The sequence below is a fragment of the Lolium perenne genome, chromosome 5 (genome assembly GCF_019359855.2).
Source record: "Lolium perenne isolate Kyuss_39 chromosome 5, Kyuss_2.0, whole genome shotgun sequence".
Taxonomy (NCBI): domain Eukaryota; kingdom Viridiplantae; phylum Streptophyta; class Magnoliopsida; order Poales; family Poaceae; genus Lolium; species Lolium perenne.
In genome coordinates this window covers 185,112,988-185,136,605 of record NC_067248.2, presented here as the reverse complement: position 1 = coordinate 185,136,605, position 23,618 = coordinate 185,112,988, and the positions used below count along the sequence as shown (strand labels likewise).

The following is a 23,618-nucleotide window of genomic DNA, read 5'->3' as shown; positions in this document are numbered from 1 at the left end:
TCTCGACTCTCGACGCACGGCTAGAGAAAGGGCAGAACCGGAAGAACCAAATCGACGCCAATAAATTCCCCGGGGTCCTTGGGCGGTCAGAAAGCTGTCAGACACGTGTGCACGACAAGATGTGGCGTCCACGCGCGGGCCCCGCGCCAGAGCGCTACGCGACACGCCACAGCTCACGCGCACTTTCTCATCCAGCCCCCTAGTGAAAACTCCTCTCGCCAAAACGGCTCCTCCCGCCCTCTATTTATTCCCGCACCAGCTCAGGTATTCCTCCTCCCTCTGCCCCTCTCCATCATCGTCACGTACGCACGAAGCGTAGCAAGCAGAGCTTAGCGCATTTCGCTGATTGTTCTGTTGATCAGCTTCAGAGCTATGGAGATCGCGAGGAGGACGAGGAGGTCGCCGTGCCCGAGCCACCGTCGTAGGAGGTCATCGGCGGCGGTGGGGCGGAAGGTGCGTGAGCTGCGGCGGCTGGTTCCCGGAACGGCGGCGCTGCCTGCCGACCGGCTGCTCCTCCGCACGGCCGACTACATCGCCCAGCTCCGCGCCAGGGTCGAGCTCCTCAGGGCGCTGTCGGAGCTCTGCGAAGGCCACGGCCATGGCGACACCCCTAGCTAGCTAGCTGCAACCGCTTGTGTGGCATACCGTATAAATACGTATGCGTGTATACTTTGTCACACACATAAACGAGTGGTGTATATTGAAGGGAGTAGTATGGGTGATCATCTAGCGCATAGCTCATTAGTACGTACCTAAATGGAGTTTTGTTTTTGATTTTGTCCAATCTTTTGTAATTTTTTTAGGCCAATTCGTATTCTTTGTGTACCTATTTACATGTGATCCTCTTCGATCTCGCGTTGTTATGATAAATTTCATGGAATCATATAAGTGAGTTTTGTCATACATACGTATATTTGTTCGCTTATTACTACTCTCTTTGTTCCTAAAAAAGCTTCGAATGATCAAAACATATCTATATACTTCTATATCTTAAAAAAATAGGTTTTATAAGGAACGGTGGAAATACTATATATCTTCCTGTCAAAATTTTCTTTAGTTAGATCGATACAACCATGTCCAATCTCAAATGAAATCAGATGGACCATTCCGAAAAGAATAAAGAAATCAGTTGGCTCACATGTGTTCTCTACAGAAAACTTAACAAATTCATCTTCATAATAGCGCCAAGCTTATCGTGAGCAAGATTCTTGCCTCGGCCGTTGCGCCACTGCTAGCTGTGCCATATGCTACCGTATCCATTTTTAGCTCGTAAAGCGCATACGTGTGATGGAGTGGCATGCACAGTATTGTCATGCATGATGAGGCATGAGCTGGAAGCTGGCTGTATCCAACACGCGCGGACTAATCAACTTAAATTAGTTGGTGCTGCTTAATCTAAGATAAAGGAGCCTTTCTCATGATTATAAAGCTTAATTTTGCGTCGACAGTGGTCAACAGATAACATTGTTAATTGGATGGAAATGATTATATTAATAATCTTGGACAAAAGGTTTTTCTGTCGTATGTGATGAAGGAAACATATTGAGAAGTGTTGGTTGATCCAATTGCCAGTAGACTTTGTCCCGTGACTTGGCATATATCTAAATAGTCTCTTTCGTCCTAAAATAAGGCTAATTAATAAATAGTACGATTAATTATCAGATCGTAAGTGAAGTTTTACTCCCTTCTTTTCTATCTATATAAGGCCACAAGCTTATATTTTAGGTATCAAGAAATAAGGCTAACTAATAAATAGTACGATTAATTATGTAAAAATATTGTTATGTTTCGGGGTAGTTAAACGTGTTGTTCGTGGTGCCTCTTTCTCTTAGGCTGGTCATAGTGGGGAGTAACTTAGACTAGTAACATATGCCATGTTACTAGTCTAGGTTACTACCTTCATAGTGGATAGTAACTTGTATGTGGTGTCATGCATTGTATCATTTATTATGTTGTAGACTTATTTTGCCTTGGGGTGTGTGATGTTATGGTAACATAGCTAGTTACCACCACACACTCTTTCTTCATTTATTGGCATGCCATGTCACCAAAATGCCTTGAGATGTGTGATGTTACTAGCTATGTTACTCCCACTATGAGCAGTCTTAGTTGCATGCAACATTTGCATTAATGAGCATCATCATAGAAGATAGAAATCTAACCAATTTATCTCCATAAGTGTTAGTGACATTATGTAGATGCGAAGTGTATTTATTTGATAGTGGCCTTACATTAGAAAAGGGTGAGAGTGTAAGGCCACAAACTCATAGTATTTTAGTTACCAAGAAAATACAGCCAACTAATAAATATAGCATGATAAATTATGTGGAAATGCTTCTGCGTTTTGGGCTAATTAAATGTGTTACATGTGGTGCCTATTACTATCTATGGCTGCATGCAATATCTGCATTAATGAGCACCATCCTACGAGGTAGAAATCTAACCATTTTTTCTCGATTAGTGTTAGAACTGTTATATAGATGCAAAATGTATTTTTGATATTAACTTTAACAAAAAACCGGAGGAGTACTCCCTCCGTACATGTACGGTAGGCTGACACGCAGTCCAAAAAAGTTAGATCATAGATTTGGTCAACAAAATATGAATTATATGTGACAAAAGTTATACCATTGGAACACATTCAAAAGTTGCTTCCAATGGTATAATTTTTATGACATATAAGTAATGTTTTGTTGACAAAATTTATAACCAAATATTTTTCTTGGACTACATGTTGGGATAATACGATACATAGCCTACGTCCTTACATTCTATTTAGGATTAGGAATAGATGTAATCAGACCTGCTTTTGACATATCGAAGAATGTACTCTTCTATCCAAATCTAATTTGCATCGATAAAATAAATTCAAATTCCAGCAGTAGATGAATAATTGCAAAATTTTGTGTGTACAAGATTAGAATAACTTTGAAATAACTGACATAATTTTTATTTTTCATGATCATAAAAATATATAAAAAGAAAGGAGCTAGAAATTTTTGGAATTTATGGTTAAATTATAAAAAGAAGAAAATAAGGTTGTGTTGAATTTGAAGTATTCAGTTTCACCAATAAGATACAGAGACTTGCTTCACATTTGGAATTACACAAAAAAAAATTCATCGGAAAGAGGTCCACGAATACTTTTGGGAAAACATCGATGCTGCTGGCTTATTTGGCAAAAAAAATAGTACGTTATAAGAAATTAATCAGTCAAGTGAATATTCGGGAGTAGTAATTTAATCGTTCTAATTTTTTTCTTACTTTCTTAGTAGTCTTAGATTTTGCATTTTGATGAGCCTCAAAACAAAGCTTACATCTGTTCACTTGTTATGACGATTCAAAATTGTAGTATAGAAACTATGGAACAAAAGTATTTTGCATATACTTTGGTATATATTGACGGTAAAACATTTAAAATTCAAGTGCACCTTAATTTGTGGGATCAGAGAGTATTATACAAGGAAACCATTTAAACTTAAATATCCAGCTTTTGCCTTAGATACGATACGTCCCTCAGTCTTCCTTGCAGCTTCTGTGTAGTGACATCGTCTTCATTAAACAGGCTGGTGCCATATTTTAAGTAAGAAAATCGTATCAAATAGCGATCAAGAGGAAAATCTATGTATGAGAAATCATTCACTTGCGGGAAATTCAAATAGATGTGTTCAAGATCATCAAAGAAAGTAAAATGACTAAACTCGATCCATCTCCTCATTTTCCTTTAAACCAAGAGTTTCTCCTACCTTTTCCTTTTTGATTGCATTTCGATTTCACTTGTCTTCACGCTTTCAATTTAGAACCCCACGGAAATGAACAGAAAAAAGGGAAAAAAATACACGGTACGCATTCCTTTACATTTCCAGATAGATTGGTGTTTAATGGCATTCTTCTTCTCCTACTCCCCCAAGTGTGGACGTCGACCGTCCTCTTTTTGTTGATCCTTGTATCAATTTTTCCTTCAGCCATCATGCACTAGGATGAGACACCATTGGAACCCAGATGAGGCACCCCCAAAGTAATTAATGGTCGGGTGTCATGTGCAAGCTCGGACACCGAATTGTCATCATCGCCACAAGTCTAGTTCATCTTCATGTTGCCTCTCACCCTTCCACCCTCCCTTGTCTTCCTCCTCCTAGCCAATCCGTCGGCTCTCTTCACCTTACTCTCATTCTTTGTCATCCACATTTTCATGCTCAACCCATATTAATTACGTGTGGCTCGACACAAAATTCATATTTTAAGTTGATATTCTGTAGTTAACTACTAAACAAATAGAAAACTATGATATACTAAATATATTCCGGAAACAAACATTGATTATATCTGGAAAATTAAGAATAACCTTGTAAGGGTACATTGCCCCTATGTGTGGTTTTGATAATTAATGACAACCCCTATTGACTAATGTTTTCATTGAGTTTATATAAAGGAATATTCCATAGGTTCTACTTGTATTCCATGTGTTGGATTCAAGTATGGATGCCATGTAAATAAAGATACATCTTGTGTATTGGTGATACGTCTCCGACGTATCGATAATTTCTTATGTTCCATGCCACATTATTGATGTTATCTACATGTTTTATGCACACTTTATGTCATATTCGTGCATTTTCTGGAACTAACCTATTAACAAGATGCTGAAGTGCCGATTCTTTGTTTCTGCTGTTTTTGGTTTCAGAAATCCTAGTAAGGAAATATTCTCGGAATTGGACGAAATCAAAGCCCCGGGGCCTATTTTCTCACGAAGCTTCCGAGTCCGAAGGAGAGACGAAGAGGGGCCACGGAGGGGCCACACCCTAGGCGGCGCGGCCCCCCTTGGCCGCGCGGCCCTGTGGTGTGGGGCCCCGTGCCGCCTCTTGACCTGCCCTTCCGCCTATAAAAAGTCTCCGTGACGAAACCCCCGCATCGAGAGCCACGATACGGAAAACCTTCCAGAGACGCCGCCAACGCCGATCCCATCTCGGGGGATCCAGGAGATCGCCTCCGGCACCCTGCCGGAGAGGGGAATCATCTCCCGGAGGACTCTACGCCGCCATGGTCGCCTCCGGTGTGATGTGTGAGTAGTCTACCCCTGGACTATGGGTCCATAGCAGTAGCTAGATGGTTGTCTTCTCCCCATTGTGCTATCATTGTCGGATCTTGTGAGCTGCCTAACATGATCAAGATCATCTATCTGTAATTCTATATGTTGCGTTTGTTGGGATCCGATGAATAGAGAATACTTGTTATGTTGATTATCAAAGTTATGCTATGTGTTGTTTATGATCTTGCATGCTCTCCGTTACTAGTAGATGCTCTGGCCAAGTAGATGCTTGTAACTCCAAGAGGGAGTACTTATGCTCGATAGTGGGTTCATGCCTCGCATTGACACACCGGGACAAGGACAGAAAGTTCTAAGGTTGTGTTGTGCTGTTGCCACTAGGGATAAAACATTAGTGCTATGTTCAAGGATGTAGTCACTAGTTACATTACGCACCATACTTAATGCAATTGTCTGTTGTTAGCAACTTAATACTGGAGGGGTTCGGATGATAACCTGAAGGTGGACTTTTTAGGCATAGATGCGGTTGGATGACGGTCTATGTACTTTGTCGTAATGCCCAATTAAATCTCACTATACTCATCATGATATGTATGTGCATGGTCATGCTCTCTTTATTTGTCAATTGCCCAACTGTAATTTGTTCACCCAACATGCTGTTCGTCTTATGGGAGAGACACCTCTAGTGAACTGTGGACCCCGGTCCAATTCTCTTTCTTGAAATACAATCTCTTCGCAATACTTGTCCTACTGTTTTCTGCAAACAATCATCTTCCACACAATACGGTTAACTCTTTGTTACAGCAAGCCGGTGAGATTGACAACCTCACTGTTTCGTTGGGGCAAAGTACTTTGGTTGTGTTGTGCAGGTTCCACGTTGGCGCCGGAATCACTGGTGTTGCGCCGCACTACATCTCGCCGCCATCAACCTTCAACGTGCTTCTTGACTCCTACTGGTCCGATTAAACCTTGGTTTCTTACTGAGGGAAACTTGCCGCTGTGCGCATCACACCTTCCTCTTGGGGTTCCCAACGGACGTGCCAACCACACGCATCAAGCAAATTTCTCGCGCCGTTGCTGGGAGATCAAGACACGCTGCAAGGGGAGTCTCCACTTCTCAATCTCTTTACTTTGTTTTTGTCTTGCTTAGTTTTATTTACTACTTTGTTTGCTGCACTAAATCAAAATACAAAAAAATTTGTTGCTAGTTTTACTTTATTTGCTATCTTGTTTGCTATATCGAAAACACAAAAAAATTAGTTTACTTGCATTTACTTTATCTAGTTTGTTTTATTTACTGTTGCTAAAATGGCCAACGCTGAAAACACTAAGTTGTGTGACTTCACAACCACAAATAATAATGATTTCTTATGCACACATATTGCTCCACCTGCTACTACAGCAGAATTCTTTGAAATTAAACCTGCTTATCAATCTTGTTATGCGAGAGCAATTTTCTGGTGTTAGTTCTGATGATGCTGCTGCCCATCTTAATAATTTTGTTGAACTATGTGAAATGCAAAAATATAAAGATGTAGATGGTGATATTATAAAATTAAAATTGTTCCCTTTCTCATTAAGAGGAAGAGCTAAAGATTGGTTGCTATCTCTGCCTAAGAATAGTATTGATTCATGGACTAAATGCAAGGATGCTTTTATTGGTAGATATTATCCCCTGCTAAAATTATATCTTTGAGGAGTAGCATAATGAATTTTAAACAATTAGATACTGAACATGTTGCTCAAGCTTGGGAAAGAATGAAATCTCTGGTTAAAAATTGCCCAACCCATGGACTGACTACTTGGATGATCATCCAAACCTTCTATGCAGGACTAAATTTTTCTTCACGGAATTTATTGGATTCAGCTGCTGGAGGTACCTTTATGTCCATCACTCTTGGTGAAGCAACAAAGCTTCTTGATAATATGATGATCAATTACTCTGAATGGCACACGGAAAGAGCTCCACAAGGTAAGAAGGTAAATTCTGTCGAAGAAACCTCTTCCTTGAGTGATAAGATTGATGCTATTATGTCTATGCTTGTGAATGATAGGACTAATATTGATCCTAATAATGTTCCGTTAGCTTCATTGGTTGCACAAGAAGAACACGTTGATGTAAACTTCATTAAAAATAATAATTTCAACAACAATGCTTACCGGAACAATTCTAGTAACAACTATAGACCATATCCTTATAATAATGGCAACGGGTATGGTAATTCTTATGGGAATTCTTACAACAATAATAGGAGTTCACCCCCTGGACTTGAAGTCATGCTTAAAGAATTTATTAGTACACAAACTGCTTTTAACAAATCTGTTGAAGAAAAGCTTGGGAAAATTGATATACTTGCTTCTAAAGTCGATAGTCTTGCTGCTGATGTTGATCTTTTAAAATCAAAAGTTTTGCCTAATGAGAATCATCATAATAAAATTGTTACTACAGCAAATGCCATTCAAGTTAAAATTAATGAGAATATAAGATTAATGGCTGAACTGCGTGCTAGGTGGGATAGAGAAGAAAATGAAAAACTAGCTAAAGAAAAGAATATAGCTAAAGTTTGGACTATTACCACCACTAGTAATGCTAATGCTACACATGTTGCTGCACCTCCTACTCATACTAATAAAAGAATTGGTGTTAGCAATGTTTCCACTTCTAATGCAAAGCGCGAAAAAGCGCCTAAAGCTGCTAAAGCTATTTGCCTGTGATAAAGCTGCTGAAATTTTTTCCAACATTGGGGATGATGATCCCATTGCTTTAGATTATAATGGTTTGAATTTTGATGATTGCCACATCTCTGAAGTTATAAAGTTCTTGCAAAAACTTGCTAAAAGTCCTAATGCTAGTGCTATAAATTTGGTTTTTACACATCATATTACAAATGCTCTTATAAAAGCTAGAGAAGAGAAACTAGAGCGCGAAGCCTCTATTCCTAAAAAGCTAGAGGATGGTTGGGAGCCCATCATTAAGATGAAGGTTAAAGATTTTGATTGTAATGCTTTATGTGATCTTGGTGCAAGTATTTCTGTTATGCCTAAGAAAATTTATAATATGCTTGACTTGCCACCATTGAAAAATTGTTATTTGGATGTTAATCTTGCTGATCATTCTACAAAGAAACCTTTGGGGAAAGTTGATAATGTTCGCATTACCGTTAACAATAACCTTGTTCCCGTTGATTTTGTTGTCTTGGATATTGAATGCAATGCATCTTGTCCCATTATATTGGGAAGACCTTTTCTTCGAACTGTTGGTCTTGTTATTGATATGAAGGAAGGTAATATAAAATATCAATTTCCTCTCAAGAAAGGTATGGAACACTTCCCTAGAAAGAGAATGAAGGTACCTTTTGACTCTATTATGAGAACAAATTATGATGTTGACACTTCGTCTCTTGATAATACTTGATACACACTTTCTGCGCCTAGCTGAAAGGCGTTAAAGAAAAGCGCTTATGGGAGACAACCCATGTTTTTACCTACAGTACTTTGTTTTTATTTTGTGTCTTGGAAGTTGTTTACTACTGTAGCAACCTCTCCTTATCTTAGTTTTGTGTTTTGTTGTGCCAAGTTAAGCCGTTGATAGAAAAGTAAGTACTAGATTTGGATTACTGCACAGTTCCAGATTTCTTTGCTGTCACGAATCTGAGTCCACCTCCCTGTAGGTAACTCAGAAAATTAAGCCAATTTACGTGCATGATCCTCAGATATGTACGCAACTTTCATTCAATTTGAGCATTTTCATTTGAGCAAGTCTGGTGCCATTTTAAAATTCGTCAATACGAACTGTTCTGTTTTGACAGATTCTGCCTTTTATTTCGCATTGCCTCTTTCGCTATGTTGGATGAATTTCTTTGATCCACTAATGTCCAGTAGCATTATGCAATGTCCAGAAGTGTTAAGAATGATTGTGTCACCTCTGAATATGTCAATTTATATTGTGCACTAACCCTCTAATGAGTTGTTTCGAGTTTGGTGTGGAGGAAGTTTTCAAGGATCAAGAGAGGAGTATGATGCAACATGATCAAGGAGAGTGAAAGCTCTAAGCTTGGGGATGCACCCGGTGGTTCACCCCTGCATATATCAAGAAGACTCAAGCGTCTAAGCTTGGGGATGCCCAAGGCATCCCCTTCTTCATCGACAACATTATCAGGTTCCTCCCTGAAACTATATTTTTATTCCATCACATCTTATGTGCTTTTTCTTGGAGCGTCGGTTTGTTTTTGTTTTTTGTTTTGTTTGAATAAAATGGATCCTAGCATTCACTTTATGGGAGAGAGACACGCTCCGCTGTAGCGTATGGACAAGTATGTCCTTGGTTTCTACTCATAGTATTCATGGCGAAGTTTCTCCTTCGTTAAATTGTTATATGGTTGGAATTGGAAAATGATACATGTAGTAATTGCTATAAATGTCTTGGGTAATGTGATACTTGGCAATTGTTGTGCTCATGTTTAAGCTCTTGCATCATATGCTTTGCACCCATTAATGAAGAAATACATAGAGCATGCTAAAATTTGGTTTGCATATTTGGTTTCTCTAAGGTCTAGATAATTTCTAGTATTGAGTTTGAACAACAAGGAAGATGGTGTAGAGTCTTATAATGTTTTCAATATGTCTTTTATGTGAGTTTTGCTGCACCGGTTCATCCTTGTGTTTGTTTCAAATAAGCCTTGCTAGCCTAAACCTTGTATCGAGAGGGAATACTTCTCATGCATCCAAAATACTTGAGCCAACCACTATGCCATTTGTGTCCACCATACCTACCTACTACATGGTATTTTCCGCCATTCCAAAGTAAATTGCTTGAGTGCTACCTTTAAAATTCCATCATTCACCTTTGCAATATATAGCTCATGGGACAAATAGCTTAAAAACTATTGTGGTATTGAATATGTAATTATGCACTTTATCTCTTATTAAGTTGCTTGTTGTGCGATAACCATGTTCACTGGGGACGCCATCAACTATTCATTGTTGAATTTCATGTGAGTTGCTATGCATGTCCGTCTTGTCTGAAGTAAGAGAGATCTACCACCATATGGTTAAACATGCATATGTTAGAGAAGAACATCGGGCCGCTAACTAAAGCCATGCTCCATGGTGGAAGTTTCAGTTTTGGACAACAATCCTCAAATCTCAAATGAGAAAATTATTAATTGTTGGTATATGCTTATGCATAAAAGAGGAGTCCATTATCTGTTGTCTATGTTGTCCCGGTATGGATGTCTAAGTTGAAGAATAATCAATAGCGAGAAATCCAATGCGAGCTTTCTCCTTAGACCTTTGTACAGGCGGCATAGAGGTACCCCTTTGTGACACTTGGTAAAAACAATGCATTGTGATGATCCGGTAGTCCAAGCTAATTAGGACAAGGTGCGGGCACTATTAGTACGCTATGCATGAGGCTTGCAACTTATAAGATATAATTTACATGATGCATATGCTTTATTACTACCGTTGACAAAATTGTTTCATGTTTTCAAAATCAAAGCTCTAGCACAAATATAGCAATCGATGCTTTTCCTCTATGGAGGACCATTCTTTTACTTTCAATGTTGAGTCAGTTCACCTATTTCTCTCCACCTCAAGAAGCAAACACTTGTGTGAACTGTGCATTGATTCCTACATACTTGCTTATTGCATCTATTATATTACTCTATGTTGACAATATCCATGAGATATACATGTTACAAGTTGAAAGCAACCGCTGAAACTTAATCTTCTTTTGTGTTGCTTCAATGCCTTTACTTTGAATTATTGCTTTATGAGTTAACTCTTATGCAAGACTTATTGATGCTTGTCTTGAAGTGCTATTCATGAAAAGTCTTTGCTTTATGATTCACTTGTTTACTCATGTCATATACATTGTTTCGATCGCTGCATTCACTACATATGCTTTACAAATAGTATGATCAAGATTATGATGGCATGTCACTCCAGAAATTATCTGTGTTATCGTTTTACCTGCTCGGGACGAGCAGAACTAAGCTTGGGGATGCTGATACGTCTCCGACGTATCGATAATTTCTTATGTTCCATGCCACATTATTGATGTTATCTACATGTTTTATGCACACTTTATGTCATATTCGTGCATTTTCTGGAACTAACCTATTAACAAGATGCCGAAGTGCCGATTCTTTGTTTCTGCTGTTTTTGGTTTCAGAAATCCTAGTAAGGAAATATTCTCGGAATTGGACGAAATCAAAGCCCGGGGGCCTATTTTCTCACGAAGCTTCCGGAAGTCCGAAGGAGAGACGAAGAGGGGCCACGGAGGGGCCACACCCTAGGCGGCGCGGCCCCCCCCTTGGCCACGCGGCCTGTGGTGTGGGGCCCCGTGCCGCCTCTTGACCTGCCCTTCCGCCTATAAAAAGTCTCCGTGACGAAACCCCCGATCTGAGAGCCACGATACGGAAAACCTTCCAGTAGACGCCGCCAACGCCGATCCCATCTCGGGATCCGGAGATCGCCTCCGGCACCCTGCCGGAGAGGGAATCATCTCCGGAGGACTCTACGCCGCCATGATCGCCTCCGGTGTGATGTGTGAGTAGTCTACCCCTGGACTATGGGTCCATAGCGGTAGCTAGATGGTTGTCTTCTCCCCATTGTGCTATCATTGTCGGATCTTGTGAGCTGCCTAACATGATCAAGATCATCTATCTGTAATTCTATATGTTGCGTTTGTTGGGATCCGATGAATAGAGAATACTTGTTATGTTGATTATCAAAGTTATGCTATGTGTTGTTTATGATCTTGCATGCTCTCCGTTACTAGTAGATCTCTGGCCAAGTAGATGCTTGTAACTCCAAGAGGGAGTACTTATGCTCGATAGTGGGTTCATGCCTGCATTGACACACAGGACAGTGAGAAAGTTCTAAGGTTGTGTTGTGCTGTTGCCACTAGGGATAAAACATTAGTGCTATGTTCAAGGATGTAGTCACTAGTTACATTACGCACCATACTTAATGCAATTGTCTGTTGTTAGCAACTTAATACTGGAGGGGGTTCGGATGATAACCTGAAGGTGGACTTTTTAGGCATAGATGCAGTTGGATGACGGTCTATGTACTTTGTCGTAATGCCCAATTAAATCTCACTATACTCATCATGATATGTATGTGCATGGTCATGCTCTCTTTATTTGTCAATTGCCCAACTGTAATTTGTTCACCCAACATGCTGTTCGTCTTATGGGAGAGACACCTCTAGTGAACTGTGGACCCCGGTCCAATTCTCTTTACTGAAATACAATCTACTGCAATACTTGTTCTACTGTTTTCTGCAAACAATCATCTTCCACACAATACGGTTAACTCTTTGTTACAGCAAGCCGGTGAGATTGACAACCTCACTGTTTCGTTGGGGCAAAGTACTTTGGTTGTGTTGTGCAGGTTCCACGTTGGCGCCGGAATCACTGGTGTTGCGCCGCACTACATCTCGCCGCCATCAACCTTCAACGTGCTTCTTGACTCCTACTGGTCCGATTAAACCTTGGTTTCTTACTGAGGGAAACTTGCCGCTGTGCGCATCACACCTTCCTCTTGGGGTTCCCAACGGACGTGCCAACCACACGCATCAATTGGCATCAAGATCATCGATTTGAAGACATATATGTGATATGATCAAGAAGATGAAATGAAGATGGAGTTCTTATGTGGAACTCAATATTAGCCATGATCTATCTTAAGTGGGTATGAGAAGATACAAGGTTGAGTTGGGCAAGTTCAAGATGAGCATCTCAAGTGGATCACATGCTTGAAGCTTGCCGTCCATTTGGTGATAATGGTCATGTGAAGATGTGCATCAATGGAGCTTTCCCATCATAGTGTATGAGGGAGCATTTGTGAGTCTTCACGAAGCAACATTGGTCAAGTGAGGCATTCCGGCTTGAGTGAAGCTTGAAGAGTTATCATCAAGATCAAGCGGGATGCGCAAGGCAAAGGTATGGCCTTGCTAGGTTTTCTTTTACCGGTCTCAAGGTGGATGTTGGGAGACCGGATTATAGGATAGATAGCCGCACTATTAATTAAGAGGGGCTTTCGGTTGAGTAACTTGATCACATCATCTTAGGGAGCTCAATCCTTTGCATACTTTGCATATCCTTATTGCTTCTTGGTGTTTCTCTATGTGAGGTTCTTGAGCTTGTTGCTAGCTTTACAACAAGCCCAAATTCATCGAAAACGGAATCCGCATGAATCTTCTATTGCGTTTTTGAGTTTGGACGTCTTCACCGTCTCTTGACGGTGGGAGACTCCCTCTCTAAAAATCATATAAAATATTCTGCGAGGAGTCTCCATAGGGTTCTATTCATCGTTATCTTTCCAACAAAATTGGTTTCATGTCAATCGGAGTTCGGGAGCATTAGTTATTAAAGAAAAAGGGAAAAGAATAAAGAGGAAATGAAAAGAAAAAGGGGAGGTAGTGGCCGGTCGGCCGACCGGCCTGACCGGCCCACCCGCCGGCCCACCCGGTCCGCGCCGGCCATGGCACTGATGCCAACCGGGCCTGCTGCTGTAAGGCCGCCGGTCTGGGTCCGGCCCAGCTCCCGGCTGCGACTGGCCTGTCCGGCGTGCCGACCGGTCGGTCGGGCACCAACCGGGCGCCAACCGGGCGCCAACCGGATGACCTCCTGGAAGACGCAAAGTGACCTCGGTCGAGGTCCGGTCTGCCGCCCGGTTTGGACTGGCTGGTCCGGTCTGTGGCCCGGTCTGACCGGGCCCTGGACCGGACGGCCCGGCCCCAGGCCCGGTTGACTGGCCTCCTCGACGGTTGACTCAACCCAACTTTTCCCCAACGATTATATTTGCTCTTGGGCTATAAATAGCCCTTCTTCCACCTTGGGCTGAGTTAGTTCTTCCTATTCTCTCTCCTCCATTGTTGCATTTGAAGAACTTTCTCTCTCTCTTGTTCCCCTCCATGATTCTTGCTCATTTTTGAGGGATCTAAGAGAGGAGATCTAGATCTACACTTCCACCAATCAATTTCTTCTCTAAGTGAGGGGAACTCTTGGGATCTAGATCTTGGAGTCTTTTGTTGACTTTCCTCACTGTTCTTCCTCTCCAATCTCATCCTAGCATTCGTTGTTTGGGTGGGATTTGAGAGTGAAGGATTTGAACACCTCTAGTGTTCTTGCTTTGCATCATTGCATAGTGTTGAGATCTCCACCACGATTAGTTCAAGTGAGAGATCGTGAGCTTGTTACTCTTGGAGGGAGACCTCCTAGTTGGCTTGGCGGTTGGTGCTCCGGTGATCTCTTCAAGAAGATTGTGAAGATGCCCGGGCTTCTCCTTCGTGGAGCTTGTGAAGTGGTTGTGGAGCTTGCCATCTCTGGAGCGGAGGAAAAGCTAACCATAAGGAAAGGGCCATTATCCTTCGTGTGTGTGGTTCGGAGAATAGGGTGAGCCTTTGTGGCGCGAGGAATCCTTCGTGGGACCTCCAATCCTCCAAACGTGACGTACCTTCTTGCAAAGGAAGGGAACACGGGAATACATCCTCGTCTCCGCGTGCCTCGGTTATTTCTATACCCGAGCTCTCTTTCCTTGTGATATCCATCGTGCTTGAAGTACATATATCTTGCTATCACTTGTGCTACATATATCTTGTGCCTATCTTGCTTAGCTCTAGTTGATATTGTTACACTTAGTTGAGCTTAGCATATTTAGGGTTTGTGCTTGTAAACTAAACGGTAGTTTAATTCCGCATTCTTACAAGACAAATCCGCAAGAGTTTTTAATTGCCTATTCACCCTCCCCCCTCTAGGCGACATCTCGATCTTTCAAACCTTCATTAGTCGATCACCATTGAAGGAGTTCATATATCAATAGGATACACTATCATTAAATATAATTTATACCGCGTAAACCATGAACATTGTGTTGTTATAAATCATTGGATCGAGTTCCAACAGACGTGCAACTTGGCTCATAGTGTAACCGGAGTCGGTGCAACACACTGATATAGTTGTAGCCATAAAGGTTGCTCCTCCTATCGAGTTACCTAATGTGGTGTGTCCAAGTGTAGCATGTGATTTCTAGATCCAATCTCTCAGCTTGGTGTGAGAGGTGGTGAAGGATAGCGTTTTGGGGATTTCAAGATCTTGAATAGATCATATCTTACCTCTCTCTCTCTCTCTCTCTCTCCAATTACACTTACATATAGTACATTCCACGTCGGTCTTCTACCATAGAGAACAATCGGGGTCTTGTACCGAATACCCACTTGAATCCAATCCGAGTTGGTTTCATCTTCTTAAGTGTGTGATTCCATACTTTCAGGATCCCTTGTACATAACGCTATTAGCCCAACTTGAAGTACCCATCCTCCGGATACCCATCTTGGATCATGAGTTCACCTACTCCCATTATGAGTGCTCTTACTCAGTCAATAGTTGGTAGTAGCCACTAGCAGGTCATTCAAACTCTCGTGTGTTCGCAAAGTCACTTTAGGTGAACCCACAAAGTGTTCCATATGCATCTTCTCTTCTCCCTGTGATTTGTTGGTCAAGCTAAGTGCAATTTCTTATCATCTTTTCTTTGAATAGCTAGATGTCTCTTCTCGACAATATGTTATATTCCCCGCTCGGGTTAACATGAATATCTCTCCATGGAGAGGGTCAAATCATATCTTTGTCGATCATGCCTCGTGTCATGTTTCATGACAAGATCAAAACAACCTTTATGACTACCTAGTTTCAGTGTAGTGTTTGTCTTCCCATAATAATGTCAATACACATCTCAAGAACATGCGGCAATATTAAGTCTAACGAAGGATATGCCATATATTGGGCACCTAAGATAAATAGATGACACATCTTGATGTCTCTCATAATATGTTTTTCATCATGGTGTTCTCCAACATGTGTGCATATTATTTGTTCATATATATCTGTTAATTCATGAATTACGAAACATGGTCATCAAACTGTACATATGTGAGTCTAACGATATCAATATGTGCCCTGATGTCTTCATCTGACTTGAGACCACTTAAGAATTGACATCCTACATAAAATAAAGCTTCACAAACAAGTCATTTAATTGACAATATGTATATTGAGGGTATTCAAGAACTATACTAGCTTAGTAATTGATGGTTATAGAGAAATACAAAAACCATCTGTAAATTCAAGGATTTCCTCGAGGAAATTTTTCTACCAAAAACACCAATCAGTTCTAATATTTACCCTGTTCACGTGTTGGAGGACATTCATAGATCCATTTTGTGTACATGTACAAGACAGATTTGGTGGAGAAAGGGAGAAAGTATCTAATGCTACCACTCTCTTGTGTTCTATTGGGACGCCCATGTATAATTAGACTACTAAAAATTCATGAACAAATTTGCAGAAGTTTGACTACATTGAGACATTATGCATCTATCATATATAACAAAAAATGCCAACTATAAATTAAATCTATACATTGAGGAACCAAAAAGAAGAAAAAATTTAGTTCAATGGTCGTTTATTCAAAATTGGTATGGATAGTAGACTGAACTACTATTCCCTTTCTTTTGGTATGGTTAGATACATATCATGTCGATGTTATATATCTATTAAATAAAGTGTCTTTTCTAACTCAAGTTAGCTGTGGTAGCACAATACTAGAAAATGAAGGTGTGGCACGTAGCACTATGAACACTAGTAGATATGTTGCTAAATTGTATCCAATACTCACGTGCTACACTTTGAAAACTCACGTGCTACACTTTTCATGGGTACCCTGTAAATAAATTTTTAAAAATGAAAAATGACACCGTAGGGAGCCTTTTCCTACTGTATTTGTGTAAAAAAAACTACTTTGAATACTCCCACTAAAAAAAACCTAATCTTACATACTCCCTCCGTTCTTTTTTAATCTACATTCTAGGAAAAATCAGACAAACTAGTAGTGCATTTATTAGTACTACTTAAATTGGTAAACATCCAATCCAAGCTACATTGAAAATAGTGAAATCCAATAGATAAAGGAGAAACACTTCCTTTTTTGCATTCTTGTTGACTAAAAGCTAGAATTAAAGTATTTCAGAACAAATTTTAGGCCTAGAATGCAGAGTATTTGAGAACAGAGAGGTATATCTTATCTCAAATCCGGACTCCATATGTGTATCTAAAAACAAATTCATCGCTGATCATGTTATTAATAAGAAAAATTCACATCTCGGTTAAATTCACAGACATAGTTATCCTTTAGTCAAGTTGCATTTTGAATCTAGATTTTAATTTTTTACATGATTGATAAAATGTATACTTATGCCAATATTTTTCTAAAAAATGACATCAATAGTGAGGTTTTGGAGGGAGTGCCAAAATGCATAAGTAGCACAAGATACATCATATTTGCTATTTTTGTAGGACACCTCAATTCCCCACAAGGACCAACACCTTCCCCCTTCCCGTGAGCACCCAAAGGTGGCACCACATACAAGACGTGATGTCAAGCGACATAAAAGTTTATCCAAATGTGGTTAAATTTCATATATATTCAACAAAATTGCATAAACCAGAAGAATTTGCATGGAAAGACATCACTTGTTCATAATTCTAGCACAGACACAGGCATCTACTGTATGTCGCTTATCACAGGAAACATGCAACTGTGTAAGGTCTCGGCTAGGCCGGCTCACTAACTTCTATTTTTATTTTTGTATTGTTCTCATTTTTATTTTCTTGTCTCTTCATTCTATTTTTGTGTTTATATTTTCTTTGATTTTTGATAAATAGAAGTATTATTTAAAGTTGAGAATTTTTAAAAGATGGGTGAATTCTCATTTTTAGTAGTTTGCTATTTTGTTGCTAATTGCTTGATAATAATCATTTTGGTAAATTATATATTTTTTTTGTATGTGATTCATGAAAAAAATTGGCACCCGTGGAAATTTATTTTTGAAACATGAACAATTTTCTTTTTCGAGATATTCTTTCCATGTATATGTTTTTTAAATACATGAACATAAATGCCTGAATTTTTGTTTTGACATGTGAAATTTTGAACATTCTTATTTGACACATAGATCTCTTTCTACTTACTTAAATTGTACTTTAATTTGTACTAAATAAATACTGTTCTGAAATTTGTATAAAAAACTTAAAAAAAAAACTGTTATGTGCTAGATCAGTGCCAGCCCATATATAACTTGCCTGGATCGCACCAGAGAGGCTTTAGATGGACTGTTGTCAAGATGTTAGGCCATTAGCAAGCCCGTTCAGTGGATATGCCGAATAAGGCTGTAACTTGTGGCCCATAAATCCCTACGCCAGTGTGGTATGAAGCCGAAGAACTCGAGTTCGGCCTACAAAAAAATCAGTGTAAAAAATGATTCGCCTTATTCTGGCATTCAGTTGAGAAGAAGTGATCAATTTGACTCAAACCTGAGTGAATGCCAACGTCCCATTTCTCTTTGTTCGAAGCCTCAGTGCAGGAAGCAGGCAGAGGTACCTAAACAGTTCACTCGAGTTCTTCTGTGCTATACTAAATCCAATGTATATAGTGCTACTACAAATCAACATGGCTAACATCATCAGAAACAAAACAAATGGTACCCTAAAGAACTCAACATCATCATGAGCAGCAGCAGCAGCATTAATGTTGTTAAGCCAATAACCAGATCCTCATGAACACAAAAGCTCTATATACAGCTGAATTCACAAGGAGCAGTTCAGTCCCAATCTACATAAACACCACTGATAAACACACACACACTGAGAAACTGCACATCTGCAGCTATATATACACACACCCAATGACACCATATATACAGGCCAGTAGCAGGGCCGGGGTCCAGATGAAGTGGGACAAAATTAACGATGGGGTAGCATATAATATCTACAATATCGCCGTAGATTGGTTAACAAGCATATCTATGAGATATGTATCTTCTACGACGCACAGCGCAGCTGGTCTTGTTCAGCATTTGCCTTGCTTTGCAATGAATAAAATTAGCCTTGAAACCTCCGGAAGGACAAACCCGTTCAGTGCTGCTTCAAAATTCCACTGCTCCTCTTTTTGTTCTTTTGTCGTTTTCTAATTTTTTTGGGAGGGTTTTGATGTCTTCCTTCATCGATATATTTTGCGTCGGGGATAGAGAAACATAGTAGAATGATACGGTGCAATGATATATACAGCGTAACAGAGAGGGATTCCAGATATCAGTTCTGAAGAGAAGAAAGCCACTGCTCTACAAAATTCTTTCCATCTGCAGAGCAAAAAGGAAAGAACAGCGTTAGAACAATATCAGAAACCGTGGTGACAAAAATAATAGCGCAGCACTCAGTGATCATAATATTTGGTGACTAAACTAGTACTAGGAAATATACGATGAAAAACATTCTGCACAAGCAGACAATTAAATGGCTATATTATGTTCTATACCAAATACACCTAGCCCTCTAGCGCTTGGAACACTAAAGGATTCAAATGAAACACAGGAGTCAGGCAATTAGGGCAAGAAGCACCTTTCTCGAGTTATTATGACTGAAGTAAATGGTAATCAGAACCAAGCTAAAGCAATTGCAACAGTACTGTTCTATGAAGTCTATAACGTTGAGGAAATACTATAATTCAAACAAATAATATACTGTTGCTGTTCAACTAAATAATGGAACCAACAAAAGGAATGCGTATACTCCCACGATGCAGGTGCAATAGAGGAACATATAATGTTTGATCCATATAATTATACAAAACATGACATAGAAGAAGAATGAAAGTTCTAAGGTATATATCAATGATTAGAACTCTGGATTATCAGGTATTCAAATTCAAATACAATTCATTCACAAAGTAAGCTAGCAGATTACGTTACAGCAAGCTCAAAGCCTCAACTACAGCACACACAATGGCAGAAGCCAAGAGAAGCAAGTCATATGGCTACAAGCGGAATAACTGAAGAGGTCGAACAAACATACGGAGTAGTTATACATGGCCAAATTCAACGGATTCTACAGTACAGCCATGCCTCTAGGCAAGTATCTGATGAAATAAGAGTTTTTACTGAAAAAACCAACATCTCAAGTTGTAGTATTGCATATCTGCTGTTGAGCATAGGAGCATATGAGCCTTAAGTAAAGTTTCAAGCACAAAGCATAGAAAAAGACACGTAACCCAGCCTGCAATCAACAGCACCAAACATGAAAATGGCATATGACCAGTAGTCGATGTGCCCCATAAATGCTAGGACTACAACAGCAAAAGACATGAAATTTGGATCTTATCATGAAATTTGGAGTATTTAGCTTAACAAACTGAATTTATTGCCAAATCAATAACAGACGACCAATAACTGAAAGATATTCAGACTTTGCCAAAAATTGACTTTATAACGTGAACTGTTGGTACGAGTACTGTACTATCTACAACAGCAAGTGATTTCCTATTAAATTCAACACGCGGGGACATAATAATAGTTTGATAATCAAAGCAAGCGTGGCATGATTTCTTCCCAACTCTGACTTTCTGAGCAAACGTAAACACAGGAACAGAAGCAGTGCTCACCAGAGAGGCGTCCGTCGGCGAGAGCGCCAGCGCCCAGGAAGCGGCCCTCGGGCGCCCTGGGCTGCTCGGCGCGGCCGCGGCGGTAGCAGGGCACGAGGACGGCGAAGCCGGTCTCGGGGTCACCGTCCGTCTGCATCTCCGGCGCCTGCGGCTCGAGCCAGCCGATGGACCAGTCGGAGTCGTCGGACTCCGACCCGGACAGGCACCCGCCGCCGTCGGACGGCACGACGACCATGTCGTACTCCCTGTCGACCCTGCACTCCCCGCGGCCGCGGCGCTGGCTCCTGGCCCTCCGCTGCCGCCCGCGGCGGCCGCCTGCGGCGGCGCTCGAGAAGGTGACGGCGTCCGGCTCCCGGAAGCCGGATGGGAAGTCCGGGAAGGAGGCGCCCGTCAGGCCCGTGCCGGGCAGCTCGTGGCTGGCCACCCGCGCCGCCGTGCCCGGCCACAGCCAGTGGGTGAATCGGCCCAGCCCCATGGCCGCCATGACCAGCAAAAATGTCCCGGAAGCCTTTTCGATCGGGTCAAAAATTCAAGGCGAAATCAAACGAAATCCGGTGTTCCCTGGATCTGCCAAGGTAAAACGAACACCGGTGGCAAGCAGATAAAGGTGCCGCCTTCTGGAACAGAGCGCCGCAGCCACAAAAATTCCTGCTCCTATTGGGAAAGTTTCTTCTTCCGGCTCACTGATTTGTGAGGAGAAGCCCCATCAAAAATAGCAGCTCTTCTGCAAAAACTCCTCCGGCAAAAATTCAGCCCAGGCGCCAAGGCAAGCGAATCATCCTACGGCAACACAGCACAGGAGATTCAAAATCTCTACCCTGAAAAATTCACCACCCGGAACCGATGAAACCAGTCAGAAACCGACCAAATCCTTCCTCGAAGAAGATAAATGAAGAAAACAATTCCCAACCAAAGAATCTTGCCTGCTCAGAAACCGAGTCCCGGCAACGCGAATCGGAAACCACCGACGGTCAATCGCTCTCCATGCTCGGATCCAAGATAAAGAACTCTCGGAAAGAAGCAACCACCACTCCTCGTAGCCGGAGCGTGGTGGCCAGGGGCGCATACATATATAATCCGCTCGCCGCGCCACCGACGGCCGAGACCGCGCCTGGAGGGACGGCTTCGTCGGATCTGGACCGCCCGTTCGGGTGGGCCCGGCGAGGCCAATCGGCGCGCTGACGTGTCGCGCGTGAGGCGCAAGTTCTGGCTCCCGTGGGCGCCGGGGACACTTGTCGCTAGCTGGAGTAGTTTTATTTCTTGTTATATTTTTGTATGGCTTCCGTGTGCCCCGTTTCACGTCTCTGTGAATCCGCTTCCACGGATGCATCTGGATGAGTTTCACGTCGCCATCGGGGAAAGCCCCGTGAACGTACCTGGAATGGTTATGCTACTGTGGCAGAGACTGCCGCGAGTTTTTACGTGGATCACGTTGTGAGTAACGTGGTAATGTGGTATAGCCTGGTAGGTTGGTTGATTAGATCTTCCCGTGGTTAGTATACCATGTTGTGAATATTTCAACCGAATGTGTAGCATACGCCTCAAAAGATAATGTGTGGCGTCACACTCTAAGCTACGCCTGCCGACATGCATCCCAATATTTTAGGTGACAATAATGGGCCATTGGACAAATTGTACCAAGGAAATAATCTTTCAAACCATGTGCCACATATCATGCATTATATATGTACTCCCTTCCTTCACTAATATAGTAAGTACTTCCTCTGATCCATATTACTTGCCACTAAAACGGATGTATCTACAATTCAAATGTGTCTAGATACATCTATATTAGTGTCAAGTAATATGAATCGTACGACATAGTTTTTATATAGATATTTTAGCATGAACTAGATATGGACCAAAACAAGTGAACCTATACACTAAGACATGTCTAGATACAACATGTTTGAAAAAAAAAATCTAAAAGGTCTCATCGTACAACACTTGGAAAAAGGTGAACTACGGTGAAAATTAGCGACCCTAAGAACCATTTAGTTTAAATGAATGAAATGTGATACGAGCACAAAGGCTACAGAACATAGCACAAGGCAGTTACAAAAAAGGGGAGTCCGAGGAAGAGAAAACAAAACATGCATGCTATGACCTAGAAAAACCACCGAGACTTAAAATTAACAGCTAGCACCACGTGAACAAATCAAGAAGAACGGGAAGGAGTGTTGTTCGCTCAATCGAAGGGCATTCCATTGCTGAGACAACACATGAAGGCATCAACAATGCCTAATGATAACTCTACACCTTTGTAGAACTAGGATGGTTACATTCATCGTTGGAAGATTACCCCATCGCCGAGGTCACATCACGACACTAAGAGTCCACCAAAGGGAAACCACCGAGACAACCACTACAGCCTCTTGGCCTCAGACTCGAAGACCGTCACCAGAAGAGCAGTCATGAACACTATGCAAGACTACCATAACTCTTATGCCATCGAATGACCTCGATCAAATAGAGACCTCACCACAAACATGGACATCCCTATAATAAGGTCAACCATGAGGGCGGGTTGAAAAAGTACTTAACTTGGTATGGAGTCGTAGAGCGTCGCACGGAGATTAGAGCTCATCGATAGCACCTATATGCCAGATTGTAGATGCAACATGGAGGTTTGGGTTACAAGAGAACGCCTACAAGGAGAGAACTACACCCTCATCTGAAACTGTCACCAACACATGTACAAAAGAGCTTTCACCCAAACTCAATTCTCTTGGCCATAAGCTTAACCTCAAGCAACACTGGCATGCCCATGGTAGAAATCCTAGCGGTTGATGAGAGGAGGGATTCCATCGCGAGGCCTACAAGGAGGATCGGGCACCCGAAGTTGAAGTCTTCGTGGATATTTCACCCGAACCCCATGCTATACCTCAAGAAGCCTAGCTAACAGAGACTTCGTGTAATGTCCCAGGTTTAGAGACGATCGAGGGGTAGATTTTAGAAAGGGATGTGCATTGCATAGTAAATTCTGGGGAAATTTCGCGCTTTTAAACAAAAACTGCATCGAAGGGGGACAAGTTTCTCTCTCGACACCTTACAGGGTTAGGGTTTCGAG

General features: G+C 41.3%; 2 protein-coding genes across 2 annotated transcripts; one reads left to right on the top strand and one right to left on the bottom strand.

The window, feature by feature from the left end:
- The first annotated feature begins 282 nt into the window (after positions 1-282).
- On the top strand, positions 283-923 carry LOC127298099 (uncharacterized). Its single transcript, XM_051328063.2, has one exon. The coding sequence runs from the start codon at positions 373-375 to the stop codon at positions 616-618; it is 246 nt and encodes an 81-aa protein (XP_051184023.1). The 5' UTR covers positions 283-372; the 3' UTR covers positions 619-923.
- Positions 924-18,669: 17,746 nt separating this feature from the next.
- On the bottom strand, positions 18,670-21,629 carry LOC127301206 (uncharacterized). The gene is made up of 3 exons (XM_051331429.2): positions 21,472-21,629; positions 20,549-21,366; positions 18,670-19,250 (listed from the first exon to the last, which is right to left on the bottom strand). Exons 2-3 carry the CDS (start codon positions 21,030-21,032, stop codon positions 19,204-19,206), a joined length of 531 nt encoding a protein of 176 aa, XP_051187389.1. The 5' UTR covers positions 21,033-21,366; positions 21,472-21,629; the 3' UTR covers positions 18,670-19,203.
- Between the last annotated feature and the right edge of the window lie 1,989 nt (positions 21,630-23,618).

Excerpts from the sequence above, each read along its gene's own strand:
- LOC127301206 (XM_051331429.2), bottom strand. The coding sequence starts at position 21,032 with ATGGCGGCCATGGGGCTGGGCCGATTCACCCACTGGCTGTGGCCGGGC. Across the intron at positions 19,251-20,548 it reads CGCCGACGGACGCCTCTCTG|ATGGAAAGAATTTTGTAGAG; the intron begins GTGAGCACTGCT and ends TTTGCTCTGCAG.
- LOC127298099 (XM_051328063.2), top strand. The coding sequence starts at position 373 with ATGGAGATCGCGAGGAGGACGAGGAGGTCGCCGTGCCCGAGCCACCGT.